Here is a 9844-nt window from a genome sequence, read left to right on the forward strand (position 1 = left end):
AGTTTCAGTTTGTACAGGGGTCAAAAGTTAAAGTTGCTCCAATTTTGGTTAAAAAAAAAATCAATAATTTACATCATTTTTTTTCCCAAAATTGGAGCAACTTTAACTTTTGACCCCTGTACAAACTGAAACTGATCTTTGCCACCATTTTTGCAGTTTTTACCCCATAACTCCAGAACATTCAGTCATAGATAATCCAAACTATACCTTTTTGGAATCATGCTCAACATGATTGGAGCATTTTTAAATTTTGACCCCTGTAGCTCATTAGAGGTCAGCTCCAGGTTGGCACCATATCTGAAAATAAACAATTTCGAATATGTGTGCCATATTCCATGCTTTTATCACAAAATGAACAATTGTTTTGCTATGCTGACCCACTAATAGTAATGCGCAGTAATGTGATAGAATAATGGGTGACTGATAAAGTCAACAGTCGAGAAATCCTCCATCAGACGTTGGTTGTGCGTGAATCAACGAATGAGTATTTTCTAAAGAATGTGTGATGTTGTTGCTCGTTCATGTTGTTGTCATGTTTATATTCTTTATTTAGTGGATATTCCTATTAACTATGTGCTTATTATGCTAATGAGCCAACATCACGGGAATGTTACACTTATTAAAGTATTAGCCATATCGAAGTCTGGGGTGATGCATTGCATTGTGGGAGAGGTGAGAGGTAAATGTACCAAACACAGCCAACGTATGTGAGCGACCATTTAAATCCAAATAACTTCTCTCTTTATCAGTATTCTGTGCCTGTCTGATGCCAGCAGCCACAGTAATTCCAGCTCCAATAGCGTATCTTAATGTTGCGGCAATTAAAAAGCTCATAGTTGGATCTCAGGGTCGAGCTGATGGACCGCCATGAGGCGAGCTGCTGTCTGTCCCAGCCCCTGCCTCATGGCGCCCCCTTGATGCTCTTAGCTGAGTGTCCCGTGGGCTTCAAAGTGTTTACTTTGAAAAAATTAGAGTGGTCAAAGCAGACCCAGTCGCCTGAATACCTCAGATAGGAATAATGGAATATGACTCTGGTTCTATGTATTTTGTGGGTTTTCTTCTCTGAACTAGGGTCATTATTAAGAGGGACAGCTGGGGGCATTCGCATCGTGCCGCTAGAGGTGACATTCTTGGACCAGTGCAAGACCAATGAAATCGAAAGCATTTACCAAAAATGTTTTCATTAATCAAGAATGAAAGTCAGCCATTTGAAGACTATCAGAAATCACGTGTGTTAAATTGCTGCTGTACCTCTGTAAAATGTTACTTTTGTTTTTCTTCAGCACATAAATCTATCATTCAAAAACCCACTCTGTTGCTCTGCGCCACCAGACAGTGATGGCATCACTTCCTAAAATTGCATTTCTTCACAATCAGGAAATCTGGCTGAACTACAAAGAGTTGCTCCATCACCTGAGAGAAGGTTTGTCGCACCGGAATCATAATTTAGATTTAGGTTGTTATTGACTATCCGATAATCCACCTGGATTATTCTGTGCACTTCTGTGACCGGTTTCAAAGTATACGGCATTCACAGCAAACAGCTACGGAGATGTCCGAAAACAAAGTACTCGTGAGTACTCGGGTGTTTCCGACAAATGACTTAGCTACTAGAAGCGTCCCAATGTGCGCTTCAATGGAAAGTAGCTGCTAACGCTAAGAATGGAGGCAGATTAATTCCAAAGTTTACACAAGTGTGATGTCGTGTTATGATGTCTCATTTTTAAGTGATAACTGTTCATTTTGATGCAGTCACGGTAAAAGCAGCAGCTGTGAAAAGGTTTTGTGCACCTTCGGTAATTAGTCATAAACACAGCCTGTTAAAAATGCTAATAACTGTTGTATATAACCGAAAAATCTAATGTGTGTGTGTGTGCATATATATACTCAACAAAAATATAAATGCAACACTTTTGGTTTTGCTCCCATTTTGTATGAGATGAACTCAAAGATCTAAAACTTTTTCCACATACACAATATCACCATTTCCCTCAAATATTGTTCACAAACCAGTCTAAATCTGTGATAGTGAGCACTTCTCCTTTGCTGAGATAATCCATCCCACCTCACAGGTGTGCCATACCAAGATGCTGATTAGACACCATGATTAGTGCACAGGTGTGCCTTAGACTGCCCACAATAAAAGGCCACTCTGAAAGGTGCAGTTTTATCACACAGCACAATGCCACAGATGTCGCAAGATTTGAAGGAGCGTGCAATTGGCATGCTGACAGCAGGAATGTCAACCAGAGCTGTTGCTCGTGTATTGAATGTTCATTTCTCTACCATAAGCCGTCTCCAAAGGTGTTTCAGAGAATTTGGCAGCACATCCAACCAGCCTCACAACCGCAGACCACGTGTAACCACACCAGCCCAGGACCTCCACATCCAGCATGTTCACCTCCAAGATCATCTGAGACCAGCCACTTGGACAGCTGCTGAAACAATCGGTTTGCATAACCAAAGAATTTCTGCACAAACTGTCAGAAACCGTCTCAGGGAAGCTCATCTGCATGCTCGTCGTCCTCATCGGGGTCTCGACCTGACTCCAGTTCGTCGTCGTAACCGACTTGAGTGGGCAAATGCTCACATTCGCTGGCGTTTGGCACGTTGGAGAGGTGTTCTCTTCACGGATGATGTGAAGGAGATGTGTTGCACTGCATGAGGCAAATGGTGGTCACACCAGATACTGACTGGTATCCCCCCCCCAATGAAACAAAACTGCACCTTTCAGAGTGGCCTTTTATTGTGGACAGTCTAAGGCACACCTGTGCACTAATCATGGTGTCTAATCAGCATCTTGGTATGGCACACCTGTGAGGTGGGATGGATTATCTCAGCAAAGGAGAAGTGCTCACTATCACAGATTTAGACTGGTTTGTGAACAATATTTGAGGGAAATGGTGATATTGTGTATGTGGAAAAAGTTTTAGATGTTTGAGTTCATCTCATACAAAATGGGAGCAAAACCAAAAGTGTTGCGTTTATATTTTTGTTGAGTGTATATATATATATATATATCTGTTTCATCATGTTGCCTGTACAAATGTCACGGAGACATTCCACATCCATTAAGCAGCAATAAACAGCTGACATGCAGGTTAAACAGCGCAACAGCCATTTTAACCTACATGTCAGTTATTTTTAAAGGGATTATCCATCCATCCATTTTCTTCCGCTTTATCCAGAGTCGGGTCGCGGGGGCAGCAGCTCAAGCAAAGCCGCCCAAACCTCCCGATCCACAAACACCTCCCCCAGCTCCTCCAGGGGAACCCCAAGGTGTTCCCAAGCCAGCCGAGAGATGTAGTCCCTCCAGCGTGTCCTGGGTCTTCCCCGGGGCCTCCTCCCAATAGGACGTGCCCGGAAGACCTCTCCAGCGAGGCGTCCAGGGGGCATCCGGAAGAGATGCCCGAGCCACCGAGCAGCGGCTCGACTCCGAGCTCCTCCCAAGTGACCGAGCTCCTCACCCTATCTCTAAGGGAGCGCCCAGCCACCCTGTGGAGGAAACTCATCTTGGCCGCTTGTACTCGCGATCTTGTTCTTTCGGTCATGAGCCAAATCTCATGACCATAAGTGAGGATCGGAACGTAGATCGATCGGTAAATCGAGAGCTTTGCCCCCCTACTCAGCTCTCTCTTCACCACGACGGTCCGATACAGCGACCGCATCACTGCAGATGCTGCACCGATCCGTCTATCGATCTCACGCTCCATCCGTCCCTCACTCGTGAACAAGACCCCGAGATACTTAAACTCCTCCACTTGAGGCAAGGACACTCCACCGACCTGAAGAGGGCAAAGCACCTTTTTCCGGTCGAGAACTATGGCCTTGGATTTGGAGGTGCTGATTTTCACTCTGGACGCTTCACACTCAGCTGCAGACCGCCCCAGTACACGCTGAAGGTCCTGATTTGACGAAGCCAACAGAACCACATCGTCCGCAAACAGCAGAGATGAGATTTTGTGGTTCCCAAACCAGACCCCCTCTACACCCTGGCTGCGCCTAGAAATTCTGTCCATAAAAATAATGAACAGAACCGGTGACAAAGGGCAGCCCTGGCGGAGGCCAACGTGCACTGGAAACAAGTTTGACTTACTACCGGCAATGCAAACCAAGCTCCTGCTGCGGTCGTACAGGGACCTGATAGCCCTTAGCAAAGGACCCCGGACGTTTAAAGGGATTATTCAACATTAATTCTCTTTTAAAAAGTTCCTTATAGAGATTGACAGTTTTATGATATTTGAGAGTCTACAAGCTTAATACTGATTATATATTGTTCAAATTCAGCCAGAAGTCTGTCTAAATTGGGGTTAAAACTGGTTAGAATCAGTATCAAGGTATCTAGAATCAAAGAGCTCTGGATGCCCTGAAATGATTAAAAACATCAAAATTAATGGTTATTTGGAAGTATTTTTTTGGTGCCGTTATTAAAATATTTCTGGCCTGGAGGGAGGTTCTTGTTAGCCTGAAACATTAACACTGTAGGGGAAAACAGTTGTCTATAAACATCATAATTTGCCTTCATTTTTTATTAAATACCAGTAAATAAATAGAGTTTAAAAAAGTTTTTGTTTACAGTCATACTTTTAACTCTTTCTGCTCAGTTCTGCTTGGACTTAAATTCAGTGCTTTGCTCTTTGCATTGAATCCACTCTCTTGAGACTGTGGGTTCTGTTGGCCCTTTGTGTCTAGACAGGACCTTGGAGGTTCCTGGATGTAATTCCAAAGTTTACACAAGTGTGATGTTGTGTTATGACAACTCATTTTTAAGTGATAACTGTTAATTTTGATGCAGTCAAGTGGGCATGTTCCCTTCATGCCCACTATCTGGGCGTACCCTTCAGACAAAACATCGCCACCTATTATCTGCGTGGCTTCACTGCAGTTAGAGATAACTTCATCATTCACCTTATCCGAGCATCAAAGTACTGATAATGACATAAATACAAATAGCAAAGCCAGAATAACAAGATGCAGAAATAATTGGATTCTTCAGCATAACACAAGTACATCATGATTTTTACAGCCACTTTTCTTGAGGAAAATCAGGGGATGGACACATGAACATTCTCAAGGCAATAAACTTGTCTTGGAATTCATATACATCAATTATTAAACACAAACTATACATTCTGCATGATAAATATGCCTGGAGTAGGCAGTTCTCAAACAACAGGTATGCAAGAAGGAGATGTGAGGGAAGCCACCAAGACACGAATGACGACTTTGAAGGAGTTAAAGGCTTCAACTGTCGATATCACAGGGGTGGGGGCAATGGCAAAAAGCAATATACAAGGTCTGTCAATAAAGTAACGGTCCATGCGTGAGTTTTTCCACGCCTGTCGGTGACGTCATTCGCCTGTGAGCACGCCTTGGGAAGGAGTGGTCCCGCCCCCTCGTCGGATTTTCATTGTCTGGAAATGGCGGAATGAAAAGGACTTTTTTTCCATCAGAATTTTTTCAGAAGCTGTTAGAGACTGGCACCTGGAAACCATTCGAAAAATTTATCTGGCTTTCGGTGAAAATTTTACGGGCTTCACAGAGAATAAGGACTGTTACTACAGCTTTAAGGACCCCTTTAAGGACGCTCGGCGCGCCGCGCTCCGAGCTGCGACGACGTGGCACAAGCCACCAGACCATTTCTAAACGGATGGCTCTGTGGATACGAGACCATCGTGTGCTCTTTCTCTGGTTATCACAAGAGCTGGACATCAGCCATTTTCCGGCAGATTTCACTTTTAACAAGAGATTTTGTCATGGAAAGTCGCGCGTAAAGACTGATTCGCTTTGGAAGCGAGACAAAGGAACACCTCCGTTTCAGCGCGTCAGAGGACAAGTTTGGACATATCCAGCTCTCCACAATTTCTCTGATACTTACTGGACTGGTAAGCATCGAAAGCCGAGATAGGCATGAACCATTTGTCCAATCACAGCCAGAGAAGAATTTAACATGTACAGAATTGTCATGGGTATCTTCTCCTTTTTAACAGTCAGTCTGACCTGTAGTATACAGATTTACCTCAGAGTACCACACTATGTTTACTATACGTCACTATATTCAATATATTTATATTTACTATATTTACTGTGGAATTACAGACTTAGAACCAAATGGTTCCCAGTCAACTCATTTACGTGAGTGGCAAAGTTCATTGTCCAGACACCACATGCTCAGACAGGAGACTGCTACACGGATACTGCAGTGGTTAACTTCCAACCCACAGCAATAAACATCACAGATTGCAATGTGTGATTGCTTCCCCCCCCCCCCCCCCCCCCCCAAAAGAGAAACTGTCACATCTTCCCCTTCACATTACCTTTTTGTCCAATTTTTTTCCCCATGCTTAAAGCTGCCTTTTCCCTGTATCAATTATATCTGGTCAGATTGCCCTGTTCAAATATTTTGCAACATCCTGAAGACCCAAATGGTTTGTGTCCTGTATAGAATGTCACATTTGTGATGGGATTGCTTTTCTTCCAAATCTTTTACCACACTCCGAACATTTGTGGCTTCCGTCCTTCATGAATTGTATACATGTATGTTATTGTCCTTTAGTTCAAATCTTTCATGACCTGCATGAATTCTCATGTGTCTAATCAGATTACCCTTTTGTCCAAATCTCTTCTCACAGTCCGAACAGGCAAATGGTTTCTGTCCTGTGTGAATTCTCATATGTATTTCCAGATTGCCCTTTTGTCCAAATCTTTTATCACACTCAGGACAGACAAATGGTTTTTCTCCTGTATGAATTTTTGTGTGTCTTTTGAGACTGCAGCTTTGACTAAATCTTTTCCCACAAACAGAACAAACAAATGGTTTCTGTCCTGTATGAACTCTCAAGTGCATGTCTAGACTGGCTTTTCGTATAAATCTTTTATCACACTCAGGACAGCCAAATGGTTTTTCTCCTGCATGAATTCTCATGTGTTTGGTCAGACTGCCCTTTTGTCGAAATCTTTTTCCGCACTCAAGACAGTCAAATACTTTCTCAACTGGATGATTCCCCATTTGTCTGTTCATAGTGTTTTTTTGTTTCCATATTTTACCACGGATAGGGCAACAAAATAGTTTCTCACTTGCTTCTCTTCTCTTGTGTTTCTTTGAATACTTCATGTAGCCACATACTTTACCAGGTTCAGAGCAATTAACTTGTTGTTTCTTAGCAATGTTGTAACTGCTTGGACTAACACAGAGATTCCTAAGGCCACTCTGTTTCCAATCATAACTGTTCGAACTCCTACCACTGGTATCTGGTTGTAAATGACTGTTTGGACCTGAGTTGCTGGCTGGTTGTGTTCCTCCATCAGCTTCTGCTGTCAGTGTTCTGTGTACAGATGAGCTGCTGGCTACAGGCTCAGTCTCTGTGCTCTCATCACTTCGGCTTTGACGAAGCTGTGATGACTCTGGTTTTTCATCATTTTCACTCTTCACAGGAACAGCAGTGAAAGACAACTTGGTGATATCAGCCTCCTCCAGCTGCTGAAGCTGCTGACTGACCCAGAATTTCTCTTGTTCCTCTTTAATGTCCACCTGGTCAACATTCACATTCCACCTCTTCTGTTCAGGGAAAGTTTCTTCTTTAATCAGCAACAACTGCTGCATGTCTGCAAAGAACAAATTAAACTGATGGGTTTTACTTTTCACACAGCAAACTGCAGCCAAACATTACATTTATACAAATCTGGTGTTGAGACCAACTGAATCACACTCTGGTGCAGTTTTTATATTTATATATAGCATGACTGAACATACAGGGTTCTCCCCAGACAATGGAATAATGGCGCCGCTATACTGTGGCATCATCTCGCGATGTTTTAGCACGAGACTTGGTGGGAATCTGACCGCGCGCAAAAAAAATTTCACATAAACAACTTCAGTTCTTTATTTTATCCTGTTTACATCCAGACGACACAAACCATGATAAAACGCAAGAGTTACACGAAGCCTAATGATCAGAGGATGATCTCTGTATTTTTTGTTTAGGTTTGATGGTGAGCACAGCATGCGGGCACTGCAATCGTTGGTCCGTCAGGGGAGGGGCACGCATCACGGAGGCCGACTTGGCGCACAGCCGACTTGATCGATGCTGTCTGCTGTGGGATTGATTAGATCAGAGGCCAACAACAGTGATGCAGCCCCTGTGACAGTCAACATGGAGGCTTTTATGAAGAAAACAGCAGAACGGAATCAAAATTCTTCAGACATACCAAGACTTCTTTGAGATTTTGGTGCTGGATAGAGGCATGCATTATTTCCATTCTTCTATGTTTTAAAGGACGTCACACTGAAATCTTAACATTTCTGAGTGTTTCCGACAGCGTTACTTTGAGGAAACATCCCAGCGCATGTTTGAATGGATTGTAGCTGCTAACATTAAGAACAGAGCTGCAGAATAATTGCAAAGTTTATATAAGGGTGATTCTTTAACTACGGGCACTATTGGCCTTGTAAATGTAATTTCCACCACACCATTGCCTTACAATATAAAGTGCCTTGGGGCAACTGTTTGTTGTGATTTGGTGCTATATACATGTGCTCTGATGTCACTGTTTATCTCCATAGAAACTATCCAAACAATCTTTCATACAAACTGTTTAAAGGGACATTACAGTGTTGTGGTGGAAATTACGGCACTAGTGTGGGACAACTACATTTTGTTTAAAAAAATCACAACAGTTGTATGACACTGAATACCTCCATTATGTTTTGATTATTTTACTGATATGTTATTCAGAGATATTTTAAAACATTAGAAAAAACATTTCTTTACCATTTATTTTTATCATTGAAGATCAAAAGTCTGGGTGTGGGACAAGCACAAAACAGCAATATTTGCATATAATGATGCTGAAAAAAGGTGAAAAAGTCATCATAGACTACTAGAACAAATTTCTTAACACACTTTCATTGTAAAGATAACTATAAAAGTGTGAAATTTTCCCTTTTTTCTGTTTTTCATACAATATGATCAAAGGACATAATAAGTGCCTGTAGTCTAAGAATCACCCATAAGTGTGATGTCATGTTATGACACAAACCATAAAATCAAAACTCAAAGCACACACTGAACTGTGGTTTTTGCAAACTGTTAACACTCCTACGCATGTGACTATTTCATAGGCTGTCCAAAATAGGTAAATCGGTGTGTAATAATGTTAACACATATCTTATTAAATGGAGTTTGGATCAAGATCACTCGAGAAATACAAAAATTGCAATAAATCCAAGCAAAGGTCCAGCAAATTTGGATTTGCTGGAAATTTTGACAATCATTCCCCAAAGTTTCAGTTATCTTGGTCACTTTGCATGTTGAGGAAGACTAAAAGTCTTGGCGAACCAAAGAAAAGATATTCTGCCTGGAAGCCTGTTTCACCAACAAATCATACCATTTGGAACATCACGGCCAGAACCTCCCCTCTGTGGTTCAGATGAACAAAACGTCACACACCTACTGCGAGTGTATACTGAAATTTTGTCCCTTTTGTGTACTACATGTCAGTCTTACCATCAGTATCTGATTGTAAATGACTGCATGGACTTGAGCCGCTGTCTGGTTGTGATCCTCCACAGTCGTCTCCTTCAGCTTCTATTTTCACTCTTCTGTGTTCAGCTGAGTTGGTGGTAAGAAGCTCCACTTCTGTGCTCTCATCGCTTTGACTTTGATGAAGCTGTAATAACTGTGGATTTTCTTCATCTTCCCTCTTGACAGAGACACCAGAGAAAAGAAACTCAGTGAGATCAGCCTCCCCCAGACCATGGTGTTGTTTTCCCTCCTGACTTACCCAGAGTTCCTCCTCTTCTTTAATGTTTGGAGGCTCTGAGACCATTTGGTTCAGATTTGGA

The 9844-nt window shown here is 42.3% G+C and overlaps 1 protein-coding gene across 1 annotated transcript in view; it reads right to left on the reverse strand.

Moving 5' to 3' along the window:
* Positions 1–9844, reverse strand: part of LOC117504829 — a 252950-nt gene that overhangs the window by 207532 nt on the left and 35574 nt on the right. Inside the window, exon 6 of the mRNA XM_034164370.1 lies at positions 9507–9589. Coding sequence (XP_034020261.1) covers positions 9507–9589 — 83 coding nt within the window. The remainder of the gene's footprint in view (positions 1–9506; positions 9590–9844) is intronic.

Source organism: Thalassophryne amazonica, chromosome 23, assembly GCF_902500255.1.
Source record: "Thalassophryne amazonica chromosome 23, fThaAma1.1, whole genome shotgun sequence".
NCBI classification, from domain to species: domain Eukaryota; kingdom Metazoa; phylum Chordata; class Actinopteri; order Batrachoidiformes; family Batrachoididae; genus Thalassophryne; species Thalassophryne amazonica.